Source organism: Lepidochelys olivacea, assembly GCF_965140295.1.
Source record: "Lepidochelys olivacea isolate rLepOli2 genome assembly, chromosome: 13".
Classification (NCBI taxonomy): domain Eukaryota; kingdom Metazoa; phylum Chordata; order Testudines; family Cheloniidae; genus Lepidochelys; species Lepidochelys olivacea.
In genome coordinates this window covers 10,325,333-10,343,249 of record NC_140423.1, presented here as the reverse complement: position 1 = coordinate 10,343,249, position 17,917 = coordinate 10,325,333, and the positions used below count along the sequence as shown (strand labels likewise).

The 17,917-nt window shown below is 40.7% G+C and overlaps 1 protein-coding gene across 2 annotated transcripts; it reads left to right on the top strand.

The window, feature by feature from the left end:
* Nucleotides 1–5,845: 5,845 nt before the first annotated feature.
* Nucleotides 5,846–11,039, top strand: FAM217B (family with sequence similarity 217 member B; the record flags this gene model as incomplete). Of its 2 annotated transcripts, none has more annotated exons than XM_084645795.1 (4): nt 5,846–5,940; nt 7,303–7,414; nt 7,524–7,609; nt 9,836–11,039. In XM_084645795.1, the coding sequence occupies 4 exons, from the start codon at nt 5,846–5,848 to the stop codon at nt 11,037–11,039; spliced, it is 1,497 nt and encodes a 498-aa protein (XP_084501921.1). The 2 variants fall into 2 exon arrangements, with proteins under 2 accessions (XP_084501921.1, XP_084501922.1); XM_084645796.1 differs by having other exon boundaries at nt 5,898–5,935.
* Between the last annotated feature and the right edge of the window lie 6,878 nt (nt 11,040–17,917).

Sequence of the window (17,917 nt, the reverse complement as noted above, 5' to 3'; positions counted from 1 at the left end):
ATATGTATGCCTGGACAGCACTGATTCTGGCAGTTTTTTGCCATCCTTTTTGTGTACAGCTGTGTTTTCGAATAGTGGCCTCTGCCTTAGGGATGAGCACATGGGTGGCCACTGGGTCAAGGGTAATCTTATACCCTCTTCATGGGCATAGGCAACACCTGGGGAAAGAAGTCTGTGCAGCTCAGAAAATGGTCCTTTCCTCCAAGCCCTTATTGGGGAAAAATGCAGTAACACAACACTGATATTCTTAATTTATCTCCGTTATCTGCTGCTACCACTTTCCCACCTTTTCATCTCCAACCAAGCTATGCCAAACATACTGTATACAGAAATAGGAGCGTAACAGAGGTGATTGTCTTTTGAGGAGACAGGGGAGGGAATATGCTGTTGGTCATCATGACCAATGTCCTGTAAAATGCCAGTTCAGAACCGCATGACATCTTGGTGCATATAACTGTGTCACTTGCTATGAGTCTAGGTGGCATTAGCTTGTCACCACATGCCAGCTTCAGTTACACTGTGATGATATTGCAACTGAAAAGCTTCATGGTACTGTTGCAGTGAATGGCATGTTATGTTCCTGTAGAAATTACCATAAAACTTCTCTCGCTGGGGGGTAAGGGGGTTAATTTAGAAAGGAGAATACCAGAATAAAGGAGCAAGTGGTATGTATACTTTCCCCCTCAATCTCGGAGTCTCTGCCCCTGCAAGGTGAGAACCTGCTTGACAGAAGCCTCAATGGAGTGAATTGAGGCAAGAGGAAAAATCATAGGCCTGCTACTGTGCTCCACCTATGTGAGAGGGGGTCAAATTTCTAACAGCTAGAAGGTTAAATGCACACTGGGACTTGGAGCGGTGTGTGGCGCGGGAGCTGAATGCTAAACTGGGACATCTGCAGCCTTGGATGCCTTTATACCATTCCACAGTTTGTCAGCTTTCTAAAATAAACTAGAGCTGTCAAGCGATTAAGCAGATTAATCCCATGATTAAACAATAATAGAATTTATTTATTTGAATATTTTGGATGTTTTCTACATTTTCAAATATATTAATTTAAATTACAACACAGAATACTAAGTATACAGTGCTCACTTTATATTTATTTTTTATTACAAATATTTTCACTATAAAAAAACCCCAAAGAAATAGTATTTTTCAATTTACCTGAAACAAGTTTTGTAGTGCAATCTCTTTATCATGAAAGTTGAACTTACAAATGTAGAATTATGTACAAGAAAGACTGCATTAAAAAATAAAACAATGTAAAATTGTAGAGCCTGCAAGTCCACTCAGTGCTACTTCTTGTTCAGCCAATCGCTCAGACAAACAATTTTGTTTACATTTGCAGGAGATAATGCTGCTGGCACATAAATACCTTGAAATGTCATCTACAAAAGTGTCTTGCAAATGCCTGTTCTCACTTTCTAGTGACATTGTAAATAAGAAGAGGGCAGCATTATCTCCCGTAAATGTAAACAAACTTGTTTGTCTTAGCGATTGGCTGAACAAGCAGTAGGCCTGGGTGGACTTGTAGGCTCTGAAGTTTTCTATTGTTTTGTTTCTGAGTGCAGTTAAGTAACAACAAAAATCTACATTTGTAAGTTGTACTTTCAGGACAGAGATTGCATTATAGTACATGTATGAAGTGAATTGAAAAATACTATTTCTTTTGTTTATTTTTACAGTGCAAATATTTGTAATAAAAAATAATATACACTTTGATTTCAATTACAACACAGAATACAATACTTATGAAAATGTAGAAAAACATCCAAAATAGTTAATAAATTTCAATTGGTATTCTGTTGTTTAACAGTGTGATTAAAACTGTGATTAATCGCGATAAATTTTTTTAATTGCAATTAATTTTTTTGAGTTAATCACGTGAGTTACCTGTGATTAATTGACAGCCCTAAAATATACTGATGCAGTGTTAGTAATGGGGTGAATAATGCTTCAGTCAAAAGTGTGTGTGTGTAGGAGGAAGGGGAGAGAACTTAATCTAAATGTTAAGTATATGAAATGTTCATTAAAATGAAAAATAAACCTCTTTCATATCTATCCCTCAACACACCATGAGAGAAGAGGCTAAGTAATAATGTCAGTGCAGTTAAGCCAGGTTAATTCTTTTCTTGTAATGCTCATGTGTGATAGGGTTTGTATGTGTGGGTAAACTACAATGGGTGATTCCTGAAACTTAAATTGTTACAATGCAAATGCTGTTTGACTAGAGCAAAAAAGGTTGGCTTTTTACTTTTAGCATGAACATCCTCCAGTAATAATAATTAATAAACTGGGTAACATCTTAATATCCCTTAACTTTTTCTCAAAGGGTGGCTGCCAACCCATATCTTTTTAGATCTCAGTCTTTCCTCACAGTTCACCTGCTTCCCTCACTTCTACTGCAAAGGCAGCATCCTGCTGTTAACCCATCAATCAGATTTAAAGAGGGTTTCCTAATGGAGGTTCTTCCTTGGGTTCTTTCAAGTATGGCAGATGTACCTGTTAGACAAGCAAGACTAGTATGAATAATAATGCTGTAAATAAAATATATTATGGTTTTTCATATTTTTAAATGTTTTAAATCTGCCCCAGTTTCATACAAAAAAAATCAATTGAAGGCCTGGTAGTTCATATGAGAAATGTGAAGGGTGAGATAGTGTGAAGTTTTCCTTTTAGTGGGAGCAGCACCTGGCTGGTGTTTTGGCCAGCTTTGGCTTTTGTTAGCTATTTTTACCCACCGTGTTTAATTTTGTATTTTTCTTTTGTAATTTAATTTTACGTGCACTTGTGTGTGTTCTTTTTGCCCTTGGGCTACCATTGCTGGTACCCTAGTGGTAGCCACCTCCACCTGCAACTTAAACTCTTAAATAAAACCTGTGCTCGGCAGCTGTGCGCTGTGTCAAAGATAACTCCTGTGTCGATTGCCTGTTTTTTTACAATTGTTCCCCTGGGCGGCCCACAAACACATTTGGCGCCGGGCCGACAAAAAGTTAATGCGACTCTGCACTGTGATAGCACCTGGGAGCCCCAGTCCTGGACCATTGTGCAAGGCAGTCTATAAACACAGCAAAAAGGCTGGCCTTGCCCTGCCTCTGAGAGTTTAGCATTTGTTCATTGACAGATTCTTCCAATAACCATTTCAAAGCTAGTAGAGGAACTTGGATATTGCTTTGCAGCCGTTTTTAAGTTAGGTACCTTCCCCTCACTGATTTGATAATCTGGAGATCTTGCCATTATTTATTAATATCTTCGGCTGGTGTCCAAAGGCTCCAATTAAATTTGGGGTGCCTTTTTTTTTAGATGCTGCACAAATACAAAATAATTCATAGTCCCTGCCCCCAAAGAGCTAACAACGGAATGTATTTAACACTTAAAAGTTGTGTATACATTTACTCTCACAAAACAATAAAAGATTGCAAACAAAAAACCATAATTTATTATTTGTATTAAGAGGACAGGTGTGCAAGGATCTTCACGTGGTTTCTGCCCTGAAGCACTTATAGTTTAGAAGTTTAAAATGACAACAAAGGATGGAGAGAACAAATTATAGCGGAAAGGGATGAAATAGACAAGTTTAAATCCACATGATCATGTAACTCACTTCATGCAAATTTTTAGCAAACTTTTTTTAAGTTTACATTTTTATAGTTCACTTCTTTCAAGCTTTGTGGCAAAAGTGAATTTTTGGGAGAGAGTTAGACTAAGTTTGTCAAAAGTGACTTGATTTTCCATGGCTCAGTTTTTTGTGGGGTCCAACTTAAGACTGATTTTCAGAGATGAGTTTTCAGCATTTTCTTAAAATCAGGCCTCTTTAAGGTGTCTCAAGTTGGGCATTCAAAAAGGGAAGCATCCCAAATCACTAGCCACTTAGGAAAATTTCCCCACAGTGACTTGAAAAATAGGTTGTAGGAGAGTGTTCCAGGCATATTTGTAGAGATGGTGCAGAGATGTTTGTGTGTGGGGATGAAGGGATGTTAATAGTGGTGTCACTGGTAGAGCAGAAGGGGTAGAGGGAATGTGACAGACTAGTTAAGGACATTATTGACTGCCAAAATAATTGGCATGAATTAACAAGGGGATGAACATCTGCAGTTACCATTGCTACACTGGTCTTATGCCCCTGGAAATTCTGTATCATACTAGGAGAATCCCCAGCTGGCCACTTAGATCATCTTGAAGGCTGCTTTGTTAGCTGGAACGGCACAAAGTACTCTTACTGGGAGCAAGGATCTGGTCCTAATTTTTTTGTAATGACAGTATTTCAGTTTTTCTGGTGGGACAGCTATGGGAAAGGGACAGACACATAGACAGAAATCAGGGTAGGAATATTACTTTTAACTGGGCATCCTTGCCAACAGAATGTTCATCATTATACCTTTATAGAGTACCATTTAAAAATTATTCCCATCTGGAATATAATTAGAATTATTGAAACATTCCAAGTAAAATGTAATATTTACTAAAAGTAACAAAAAATCATCACTTTTAAAGCAAACAAGTGATGCAAAATTCTCAAAAGGGTGAGAGACTTGTCAAAATCTGCTCCCCTGTGGAACAGGGCCAAGAATAGATGAGGTGCAAATTATGAGATGTTTCGCTCTATCAGAAATTGCATCCCTTGAGAGGGCTGAGGACAAGTGGTTGAAACAATTGCTGAAGGATGGCAGAGAAACACATCAGAAATCTCATCCCCCACGTGTCCTCTGTCCTGGTCCAAGGGATGAGATTTCTTATGGAGAGGAGCGAAATGTTTAAGAAACATGATCAGAACTAAGGACAGGTGAGGGGATGGAATTTTGGAATTGGTTGTCTGTCACCTGGAAATTACATCACCTCCCTCTCTTTATTCCTGGTCCAGAGAATGCAATTTCAAGGGAATAAGAGAGAGCATCCATAGACTGCTCCAGTCCAGGCATTTTCGATATAGAATTCAGACTTTACTTAGGATTTAATTTTGGAAGGAGGAGCCAAAAATGAAATGGATGTAGTGTTAAAATTTGCCAGTGTCTACAAATATATACAAGGTCTATGCATTTTTTTTTTTACTAAAGGCTAGCTCAAAGGGAAAGCACAGGTGGCTGATCACCTGTTCGTGTTACTGTAAAAGCAGAGAGTTTTTGGGAAATGATACTCAGCTCCACCCAATGCTTCTGTGCAAGAGGAAATTAAATCACGACGGAGCGTACGAAGGGTCACGGTTCCAGGGCTGCTGTGCATTTAAATGCAGCCCTCTACCTTTACAAGTGATCGTGCAGAGCCATGTTTGTCAACAGATTCCCAGGGGCACTCATGCTTTGGGATGGTACTAGCGCAGCCTCCCCTAATCCAGGGTATGGTAGGCAGGAGTGAATGACAGGCTGTGTCTGATAAATATTGCAGCAGCAGCCACTGAGCTTCCTCTAGAAAAGTATGCGTATCTCCCTGCTGTCCTTGACCCACAATGCTTTGCAATTCTAATGGCCAACCTATTCCTCAGGGAGGGTGGAGGGGCACGGTGCTGCTCTCCATTCAATAGCCCTGGTGGTGACAGCCCAACAAAGATCAAAGATGAATAATGCAGCTGCTCCTTCAGCAAGCTTTGGGGGAGGGAAATGTTGTTTTCCAGTGCAGCTGGCTAGCTGAGTATTTTTATCCTACTGTTATAAAACATTAAATCACGTGTGTGTGGGGGGGGGGGGGTGCATGGTGTTTGCTTACTGCATCCACAGGATGTGGTGATATTTGTATCCACTCCACTCTATCTTATAGGCAGAAAAGGTTGGAGTCCTTTGTTTAAGATTGTGGAAAATGATGTAAAAAAAAAAAAGGTGCAACTTGCAAATACTCTTTAAAAAGAATAATAATGGGACCAGGCATTCAAGATTACCTCTTACTACTGCAGCGAGGGACGCTGAAAAAGGACAGCCAAATCCATGAAACCCACAAAGGAATGGTAATGTAAGGAAATTATTTTTTCTCTTTGCTAGGGAAATATGTAATTACTGCAGATTAGTAGCTAACTGATTGTGTGATTCAGTGGGGTAGCTAGGATGACCAGACAGCATATGTGAAAAATCGGGATGGGATGGTGGGGTGCGGGGGTAATAGGAGCCTATATAAGAAAAAGACCCCAAAATCGGGACTGTCCCTATAAAATCAGGACATCTGGTCACCCTAGGGCTAGCCAGGTTGTCATTTACTTCCTTTTCATGTATCTATTTGTTTATTCACAACAGCACAGATGATCAAATAGTTTATGTGCAGGTCACAAAGTTAGAGGTGATTGTTTCCATGCTGGAGGGCCTGGGACTTCCTTTTATTATTTTATAACCCATTAAAGTGACAAAACATAATTTTTCCAAACAAAACACACTGTACTGACTTCAACTAAAAATGAGTACTATGTACTGACAGAAGTGAATTTTACTGCAATCCATCTGAAAGCAGACAGAATATGGTTGCTGTTTTGAAGTGACATTTTCAAGCATTCTTTTTTAAAATAAGGTATATTTCTCATGTGCAATGCAGATGCAACTTTTCTTATTCTTAGACAATACATTATTTTAAATGTTAAAATATTTTTTTTCTAATGTGGCCCCAGAAAGAGTGTCTCTGATTTATTTAAGGGACTACTCTCTGGTTTATAATGTCAAATTGTCCAGATCAGTAGTGCATATCATTCATTTTGAACATGTGTGGGATTTTTTTGCTCTTGATTTAAGCACCAACCTGTAATCACACAAAACTGTGAATTTTGCTTTGTGCCACTGTTGTGAAATAGCTTCTATTACTATTGTAACAAACTGCACATTCTGAGCCAAATTCTGCTTACATCCTCATGAGTAATCCCTTGAGCATCACTGGCACTATGCATATAAACAAGGCAAGCAAGATTTGGCTTTCTATATTCTTACTACTGCATATTATTATCATTACTTAAGTTGTATTGTGGAACCACCTAGTCCCAGTCATGAACCAGCTCCTCAATGTACTATGCAAAACAATAGTAATATGGTTAATTACTGACGTTTGTAAATTGCTTTGAGATCCTCAGAAAGTGCTTTAAAAGTGTGAAGTATTACTGTTGAATTATCTATTTGTGAATTAAGCACTTATGTGGCATGTAAATTAAAAGGGACCACCAAATATGCATGAAAAAGTTTTAGTGAAGCATAAATGAGAAATCCCATAAATCTAAGGAACACTTAAGTATAATTGACTCCATCTTTCTCGCCCCCTTTTTAAAACGAATCTGTACTGAAGCTGTGATTGTCAAGTATATTGTTATTTAATGACAATATCCTGTTTGTTTATTGCTAGTTCCAGTGGTGGAAAGGGACATCCAAGTACCAAAGGACTAGAGAAACCACTTCCCCATGTGAGACCTTCTTCCAGCAGATTAGGCAAAAGTATTTTAAATACCACGAAAAAGGTACATCAATTCAAATCCTTTGCATATATATAAAAAAATGTGCTTACATTTTATGTCAGATTTTTCTTTATTACAGTTTTAGGTACATATATTTACATATGTTTTCCAGACTTTCCATTGTGCCCAGGATGATAGTCAACCAAGTTTTCTTTACAAGGAAAGAAACAAGCTAGGTGAGGCTCATCAGCAAAACAGGTAAACATTTTTATATTGTCTATCTGAGGTCCATAGATTTTTGAAAGCTGCACATAAAAGTCTTCAGGTGAAATACTGGCTTTGAATTCAATGGAAGTGTTGCCTTTGACTTAATTGGGGCCATGATATCACCCTTCATGTTCAGTTATTAGGAACACAGATTTTAGTTACCAATATTGGAATCTTGCTAGCCTGCCTCAAAGAGCTTTATAGTCAAAATCAGATTCAAATGAAACAGGAGACAGCAAGAGGGGAAAAAAGTCAGTTGTATGTGTTTATAAAGACAACATTCCCCAACAGGAGCCACATGCTTACCACCATTATTTCCTGTTCTAAGCATAGTTAAAAACTGATCTCTCCAGTTCACCTCATGATACCCGTGGGCAAATGGTAGCTAACATCTGAATTTACTGGTTTAGGAGCTAAGAGTAAAAGTTTTCTAGTTTTTAACCATTTAACCACACAGAGGGCTAGCTCCTCAGCTGGTATAAGTTAGCAAAGCTCAGTTGAAGTCAAGGGAGCTACATCAGTTTACATCAGTTGGTGATAGGGCCCGGAAAGCCTAGCTATTTTATTTCTGTCTCAGATCTTCTTGCAAGAGCCTGCCTTTTCCTGCAGATCCAAATTTGCTTTCCTATACCCTGCACTTTACATAAAACACATTCGCAAAAAGAAAAGGAGTACTTGTGGCACCTTAGAGACTAACCAATTTATCTGAGCATGAGCTTTCATGAGCTACAGCTCACTTCATCGGATGCATACTGTGGAAACTGCAGCAGACTTTATATACACACAGAGATCATGAAACAATACCTCCTCCCACCCCACTGTCCTGCTGGTAATAGCTTATCTAAAGTGATCATCAAGTTGGGCCATTTCCAGCACAAATTCAGGTTTTCTCACCCTCCAACCCCCCCCACACAAACTCACTCTCCTGCTGGTAATAGCCCATCCAAAGTGACAACTCTCTACACAATGTGCATGATAATCAAGGTGGGCCATTTCCTGCACAAATCCAGGTTCTCTCACCCCCTCACCCCCCTCCAAAAAACACACACACGAACTCACTATGCTGCTGGTAATAGCTCATCCAAAGTGACCACTCTCCCTACAATGTGCATGGTAATCAAGGTGGGCCTTCTCACCCCCCCCCCCTTTTTTTCCTGGGGACACACACAAACACACAAACTCACTCTCCTGCTGGCAATAGCTCATCCAAACTGACCACTCTCCAAGTTTACATCCAAGTTTAACCAGAACGTCGGGGGGGGGGGGGGGAGGAAAAAACAAGGGGAAATAGGCTACCTTGCATAATGACTTAGCCACTCCCAGTCTCTATTTAAGCCTAAATTAATAGTATCCAATTTGCTAATTAATTCCAATTCAGCAGTTTCTCGCTGGAGTCTGGATTTGAAGTTTTTTTGTTTTAAGATAGCGACCTTCATGTCTGTGATTGCGTGACCAGAGAGATTGAAGTGTTCTCTGACTAGTTTATGAATGTTATAATTCTTGACATCTGATTTGTGTCCATTTATTCTTTTACGTAGAGACTGTCCAGTTTGACCAATGTAAATGGCAGAGGGGCATTGCTGGCACATAATGGCATATATCACATTGGTGGATGTGCAGGTGAACGAGCCTCTGATAGTGTGGCTGATGTTATTAGGCCCTGTGATGGTGTCCCCTGAATAGATATGTGGGCACAGTTGGCAACGGGCTTTGTTGCAAGGATAAGTTCCTGGGTTAGTGGTTCTGTTGTGTGGTATGTGGTTGTTGGTGAGTATTTGCTTCAGGTTGCGGGGCTGTCTGTAGGCAAGGACTGGCCTGTCTCCCAAGATTTGTGAGAGTGTTGGGTCATCCTTTAGGATAGGTTGTAGATCCTTAATAATGTGCCACACTAAGGTGCCACAAGTACTCCTTTTCTTTTTGCGAATACAGACTAACATGGCTGTTACTCTAAAACACATATTGTAAGTTATGTACATCAAAATGGTCAAACCATGAAATGGGACATTAGGCAAGGTTATTTCTGCCAGCAGATATTAATTTAATCTCATTCATAGATTCTCAAGTCATACCACTTCTCTTATCTTTCATTTTCAGCTTTGACTCAGCTTGTGGACACAACTGGGGATCTAGAGGCTATGGAGTTAGCAAGCCCTGGGGTAGTTGGAGTTCCAAAGGGGTTCAATGATCTAACTGTAAATGCTTTTTCTTTTCATATAGAATGATGAGTGTTTGCACATCACTGTACAAAGTACGAGGGGCAAAGAAGGACCTCAAGGAAAGAAAGCAAAGTGAATCTGGACTATACAGAACCCCTTCCAATTTGAAGGGGAATTCACAAGGTGACTCCAGTAGGGAAGAAGATGGACTGATGCAAAGATTTTATTCCAATCAAAAAGGAGAATCTCAAAGAAGTCTTGGAGAGCATGTGACTGAAGCTGTCCCTTGCACTTCTAAACATCCAGGGACCTCTGTGAATGAGATGCTTCTTGACTTTGAATCAGTGAGAATTATTCAAGAGAATGCTGCTGAGGACAGTGCCAGTGACCTTTCTGACTCAGAAAGAATTCCCATTCCCCCTTCCCCCTGCACACCGCCGGAACTCAACCTCCGAGCTGAAGAAATTGACCCAGCATGTTTTGAACACCTCTTTGATGCGAGGTATAAAGAATCAATGTATTATTATCCTGACTTCCTCCCACCCCCTTTCAACTCCTGGGACCTGCAGCAGCTGGCAATGTTTGTTAACACAGAGTGTAAATCAGAATCTCGACCACAGCCAGCAGGATTTCTTGAGAAATATATCGATCGGCTTTTGCAGCTGGAGTGGCTGCAGGTGCAAACTATACAGAATGAGAAAGGAAAGACAGCCAAGGCTAGGCCTCAGACGGCTCCTAGTATCATTCGGACCCTAAAAAGCCCTGGCAAAGGCAAATCATTGCATAGCCTTTTGCCTAACAAGCAGTTAACTCCCCAAGAAAGTGTTATAAAGCTCCCCACCAGCCTTTCAGGTCACAGAAGAGATGTACACTGTGAAGGAAATAGCCAGTTAAATGCGTATCCAAGTCACTCAAAAGTTGCTGAGGTGATGGGTGGCATGTCATCCCCACAGAGACGTGCCTATGAAATGAGGAATGAGGTAAAAAAGAGGTCAACCACCAAGCAGCAACTTCTCAATATGCAGCCCTGTGCAAGCAGCTCTAAGATTCAGGATGTTGGTATTCAGGATGTTGGTAACATTAGACCCCTCAAACACTCCCCCAAGTTCCATAGTTCAGCTGCCCCCATCCAGGGGAGAAACACACAGGCATGTTCAAATCTGAAGAATGGAAATGCTAATAATTATGTTCCTTCCAAGAAACCAACAGGGGACCGGAAGTTAAAAACAAATGGTGTGAAGCAAACATCATGTGCATTTAAATAATGAAGAATCATTTATTAGTAATTTGGCAATGCAATGCTGACTGCTGGAGAGCGGAGGGGCCGTGGTTTTTCCATCAGGAAATCCTGTAGAAAATTGTTCTTGATGCAAATTTCTGCACATTGGATCTTAAACTGGGCCAACAGGTAATATTTTTCTCTGAAGGCAAATGTCTTCCACTGGTCTTTCCTCAAAGGGTTGACACTTGCGTATGTAAGAGGATTCTATCTATTAAGGTTAGGAAAACATAAAGTGTCTGATTTCTTGTCACACTGACACCCATGTAACTTCACTGACTTCAGTGGAGTTACTCCTGATTTACACTGGTGTATGTGAGAGAAGAATCAAATCCATACATTCTCCATTGAGCAGACACACATGTGTGTCATATAAGGGGAAACAGATTTGCTTTTCTTTCTGATGGAGAAGAGCTTAGTTGATTTTAAAAGATAATGGAACTGGCCAGGCTCATCTATGCAAAGTCAAAGTCTCTCATTCATGAGGGAAGAGCAGGAAATCGGACTGTGAGGAGCAGAGAGAAGAGAATGTTTTGAAGTAATCTTCCGAGTCAGAAGAGATTCTACTAGTTAAAATCATACCACTGCTAAAGGATTGACATCTGCTCATCTAGGTACAGGCAAAGAATATGGCCTGGATATTTTTATACAGCTACCTTTGTTGTAGTGTTAGACCATTTTCCTTAAAGTCCACCTTGTAGGTCTTGCTGTTTTGTGTCATTTAGAAGGTGACCCTCTTCACGTTTTGAACTATTACCACTCAAGAAAGAGATCTTGGAGTCATCCTGGTTAGTTCTCTGAAAACATCTGCTCAGTGTGCAGTGGCAGCCAAAAAAGCTAATAGAATGGTAGGAACTGTTTGGAGAAGGACAGATAAGACAGAAAATATCATAATGCCACTATATAAATCCCTGGTACTCCCACACCTGGAATACTGCAGTTCTGGTCACCTGTAAGTGAGTGCACTCACCTCTCGTCAGTGCCCCCTTGGCCAAGTGCACACACTTGCACACTCTCGCTTTCTGATAGTCCCTCCTCTGGGATAGAGCAGCACCCCAGGGCTCCCACCCTGGAGACAATGTCTTTGCCCTCTTGGGACTTCCTGGCTGCAGCTCTCCATCTGGGTCACTATAGTTCAGTTCCCCCTCTGGGGTGCCTCACTGTCCAGGCCACTTCCCCCCAGTGGCTGATGGGGGATGAGGTGGGGGGACCCAGGCCCACTCACTACTCCGGGTCCCAGCCCAGGGATCCTGTAGATCGCAGCCATCTGCTGTGTCCCTTTAACTATGTTGTATGGCTTCTATAATTCCCTGGGCCACTTCCCCATGCTGTCTTCACCTTTACCTCAGGGCCTTGTCCTAATGGAGTCCCAGCAACCAGCTCATAGCTCCTTCTCACTCTCCCCAACTTATGATAGCGCTGCCCTGTCCGGGGTTCTGTAGCTCTGTCAGCCCACCACATATCACCCACACTCCTACAACTCCAGCAAGGAACTGATCTCCCTCTGGCTCTGCAGCTCTTCTTATACAAGGCTGCTGGGCCCTGACTGGTTGTATCCCACACAGCCACTCTAGGCAGCTTGGAGGACCCTCTCCACTGCCCTTCTGTGGGGGCAGGGTGTGGCTGGGCCATGAGGCCTCCAACAGGGGACCACAGAGGGTTTGGTATATCCCGTCACATCATCCCATCTCAAAAAAATTATTTAGAATTGGAAAAAGTACAGAGAACGACAACAAAAATGATTAAGGGTATGGAACTACTTCCATATCAGAAGGACTATAAAGACTGGAACTGTTCAGCTTAGAAAAGAGATGACTAAGCGGGGGATATGATAAACTTCTATAAAATCATGAATGGTGTGGAGAAAGTGCATAACGAAGTGTTATTTGCTCCTTCACAAACAAGAACCAGGGGTCACGCAGTGAAATTAATAGGCAGCAGATTTAAAATGAACATAAGGAAGTATTTCTTCCCACAGTGCACAGTCAGCCTGTGGATCTCGTTGCCAGGGGATGTTGTGAAGGCCAGAAGTATAACTGGGTTCAAAAAAGAATTAGATAAATTAATGGAGGATAGGCCCATCCATGGCCAGTAGCTAAGAACGTCAGGGACACAACCCTGTCCTCTGGGTGCCCTTAAGCTTCTGCCTGTCAGGAGCTGGGACTGGATGACAGGGGATGGATCCCGTGATAATTGGCCTGTTCTGTTCATTCCCTCTGAAGCTTCTGATACTGGCCACTGTCAAGAGACAGGATACTGGGCTAGATGGGACTACAGATCTGACCCTATATGGCCATTCTTCTGGCTAGATGGGCTGGCTAGATGGGACTACAGATCTGACCCTATATGGCCATTCTTCTGTTCACTCTCTTGTGATTGGGCCCTTTATCTTGAAAGCTCCTGTTCATTCTCAGCTCCTAGTGATGGCAATGGAGGCTGAAGTTATTGAATAGTTTGCAGGACTGGGCCCACAATGGTTTAGAGAAAAAATGCATCTCTTCCCTTTCCAGTAAAGATAAGTTTGTTGTAAGACAACAGCCTGGTCTTGTCTACATAAAATCACATTCTTACGTGTGACAATAATTGGATTCAAACAACCCTTGAAAATATTTCCGCCCCCCCAATATTGGAAGCAAAATTAGGCCCAGTGGAGTAATGTTACCATTTCCCAGGAGCAGGAATGAGTTAAAGCACAGCTATTCCAGACTTCTCACTTCAATCAGCTCCTCTTTCATAGCTTTAAAAAGCGGAAGTGACTGTCATGCTGGTGAGAGGTGAACTGACAGCCCTAGGGAATGAAGCTATTGGTCTACACAGCCTGGGCAGTGAGAGTGGCAGTCTTCCCCTTTCAGCCCTCCTCTCCAGGTCTGTCTCCACTGTGGTGATTCAGTGTTTCAGACCATTCTTCCCTCTCATTGCTGGGGCTGCCATTTGTGGTGGTGGCTTTCATGACATGGACACCTGTCCCTGGGAACTGGAGTCTGTCTTTTTCATATCTTTCTTTAGTGTGATTTCTCCTACCTGGTCAGCCGGGAGAGATGACAGTTGTCAGGAGCAAGGTAGCTGAAGAATTATGGTAATTACACATTTATTTCAATTTCTAGACCAAAGACACAGAAGTAACCATTGCCCTATACCTTTGAAGTTACTGTGTCTTGTGGCATTGCTTTCCCTAGCTCTAAAGAATTTCTTTGGCTAAAACAAAGTGATCAGTGGATAGAAACGATGGAGGGTTTGGTGTAGCATTTTTCTAGTCGATCTGGGACAGCTGTAGATTGATTTTATGGTTACTCCTTCCTTGTCCAGAATGTCCCACATAAAATGGCTGAGGAAACCTTCAGGCTCACATGTGTGGCATCTATAATGATCTCTTAAGCCTTTTGTGTTGCCTGAACCTTTCCCCCCCCTTTCCCAATCATTTATACTCAAGGCCCTTTTTCCAGCCTACTCGGAAAATGTCTGAGAACCGGACAACTGGCTTATGGCTCTGTTGCGATTTCCTTTCCCTCTTCACACAAACTTTCTAGATGAAACTTCTGTACTTTCTGATCAGTTCCACATCTCCTGCAAGGTTTGAAGAATAAGGAAAAATGATGGATCCCATTAGATTGTGGCCTGATTTTCAAATGTGCTGAGCTCTGCAGCTCCCGTTGAAAATCAGGCTACTGGGGAGAGGGTTTAACATGATGTGTTCTACATGCTTTCTGCTGAAGCACTGATACATCTTTAGCCCCTTTTCAATCGCTTACTTACATCTCCACCTGCAGTCCGTAGCACTGGCCTGCAGTCCACTCTACTTCACCTTTCAGAGTAGCAGCCGTGTTAGTCTGTATTCGCAAAAAGAAAAGGAGGACTTGTGGCACCTTAGAGACTAACCAATTTATTAGAGCATAAGCTTTCGTGAGCTACAGCTCACTTCATCAGATGCATATCGTGGAAATGCATATGCATCTGATGAAGTGAGCTGTAGCTCACGAAAGCTTATGCTCTAATAAATTGGTTAGTCTCTAAGGTGCCACAAGTACTCCTTTTCTTTCTACTTCACCTTGTTTGGGTTCCAATTTCAGGAGTGGGTGAAATGACTCCATATCATGAAATCTGCTGTAATGTGAATCTGCAGAAAGTAACTCTACAGCCAGGATTGTGCACTGTTTCAGGACCATATTTGGGCTGCAGTGTTTGTTTTGGGAGAGTGGAATTCTGTGAAAGACAGGAAAGTAGAGAGATTAGCGTAACAGCTACCAAAGAATTGTAGGATGAGATCATCAGCTGGTGTAATTCCAAGCCCAGGAAATGACACAGATTTACGGCAGCTGAGGATACAGCCCTGCCTTTTCAAAACAAAGGAAAAAAATCTGAAAAAAGTTTGATACTTATTTTTAAAGAAGAAAATATTTATATAGCAGATGCTAAACTTCTGCTCCAGGGACAAGCATCAGAGCTGTTACTTGACATGTGACTAAGTCATGACTCTTCAGTAGCTCTTGCCTATTATGGTTTACATTAAGAAGCTGTAAATACAAGAGAACAAATTAAGCTATTTAAATTATGTTGCTATTGGTTGAACTCGCTATCTAAAATGCTGAGTTGTTTCTTTTTCGACATTGTGTGTTGCCTGACTTCAGCTCTGTAAACTTTTATAGCATGTATTTATAAGTACTTTGGAAAGATGAATGTTCATAAAAGTAGTAATAAAATAGAATATTTTACGGTACATTCCAAATGAAGTCATATGCTCAGGAATAGTTTGAGTGATTTTTAATGTTGTCTTCCTAGTCAACTCTAGGCCAAACATGTGCATCTCTGATAGAAGAAAAATCACTTTAAGATATCATAGTCTTTCCATTTTTAATAATCAAGCCAGGTTGCAATTATTTTTAAAACTACTGTAGTTGCATGTCATGACTGCATGTAGTCAGCTAAGGTGAAGTTCAAGTGCCTGTGCCCAAAAATCAAATAAATTGGCTTTATTAGAGGGGGTACTACCAGCAAGCTGCAGTACAACCCTTTTATCTGCTGGTCCATCTTTTTTCAGAGAGAGCATGACATTCCGCCTTTTGGCTTAAAGGGTCTCGAGTCCAAAGGGTGAGTTTCATCCTTTGGGCCCAATCCTGTAAACGTTCATTTGTATGAGTACTCCTTTACTCACATGAGTAATTCCCTGGAAGTCAGTGAAAGTACTCAAGAGTAAGGATTACATACATGAGTGAAGGTGTGCAGGAGCAGGGCCATAATCATTAATACTTATTTTAAAAGCCAAATTCCAGTAAAACCAGGAATCTGTCTTTCAGTGAGTATTACGAGAAACAAGATTCTCCTCTGAAAAGTGACTATATAAACTGCACTTATTTGATCGTTTGCATACACAGTTACACAAGTTAAGTATCCAGATACAAGTTGGCACTGACATTTTTAAAAGAAAATTTGCTATTAAAGTCCTTAGCTTTTAGCATTGAGATCAGTGTGGCAGTCTACACCTCTAAGAACCATTTCAATCTGCTTTAAACAGAGCTATGGTAGTTTACGCTGGAAGGGCTGGAAAGCTTTGTTTTCAAATAAAAGCTTGTATTCCGTAGTATCTGAATCTGTCACAGGACGCCAAATAAATTCATCAAGCAGGTAAGAATGGTGATGCCACTGGTGTAAGTCATAACATTTGTTAAATTACTGAACACCAGTTTGGCCTAATAAACACAAAAGTCTGGTCTCCTGTTATTCCTAACAAAGCCTCCTTTCCCCATTTATAGAACTAAAGTGTTGTGTTTTCTCTAAACAACAATTCTTACATTATTTATTTTTAGCACCATGTAATGGATCCAGACCAAAACAAACTAACAAAGCAAATATCCCCTTTAAGAAGATCTCAGGGAAAGAAGCAATCTTAACAGAGTTCATAAGGTCCTTACCTCAGATCCCTGGTTCAGAGCCTCCAAAGTTAGTAAGGAAACAAAATCTCTGGTCTTGCCCAAGAGGAGGCATTGAGACCACAGCCTACATAGCTTCTAACCCCCTTCATCCTGTTCCAGTTCCTTTTCTTGTTTAAATAACTCAACCCCAGGGCAGGGGGACCTTGATTACACCCAAACTAGTTTGGTTGTAGGCTTCAGCCTGTTCCTTAAAGGCATAATGGTTCCTCCACAGACCAGCAGATGGTGAGATTTGGACTTTATTCTCCAGCCCTTACTTGAATTTGATATGGAAGCCATTTTTTGTTTTCCACCTCTACTTCCATTTTAGCTTGTGCACATGCTGGGCCTACGATGAATGCAATCATTTATGCACAGGCTCAAAGTACACACTTCACTCATTTTGTATACATTTTCCGGACTTTTCATTCAGGGATATAGCCTTCAGGATCACAAGTAGAAAAGGAACAGACCAGTTTTTATTGAACTGAATTTATTGTGTTTGATTTTAAAATCATTCCTGTTTTTTATTGTTGTTACATTATGCTTATGTTAATGTCAAGAACACCTTTTGCAGATAATCTTAAAATTCAAAGATTTTTTTGAACATCAAATTTATCATGATTTGGAATATTTTACTAAGGTGATTTATTACAAGTTTAGGGAACCCAAGGTTCTAGCTGTTTATTTCCTTCTGAAATGAATACTCTGAGGTTTCACTGTAAATGTAGGGGGAGATTCAGCTTCCAGGTAAACTGATATAAACCTACAATAACGTCATTATCTTAAATGGAGTTACTCTGAGTTCAAACTAAACAGAATTTGGGCCCCAAATATTTTTAAGCACAAACATTTCCTTATCTACATTACCAATAATACCTCAAATGATTAACATTTAAAAATGTAAAACCAATTTGCTTTTTTCTATTTGTACATGTGTTTTTTTTCTGCATTTCCC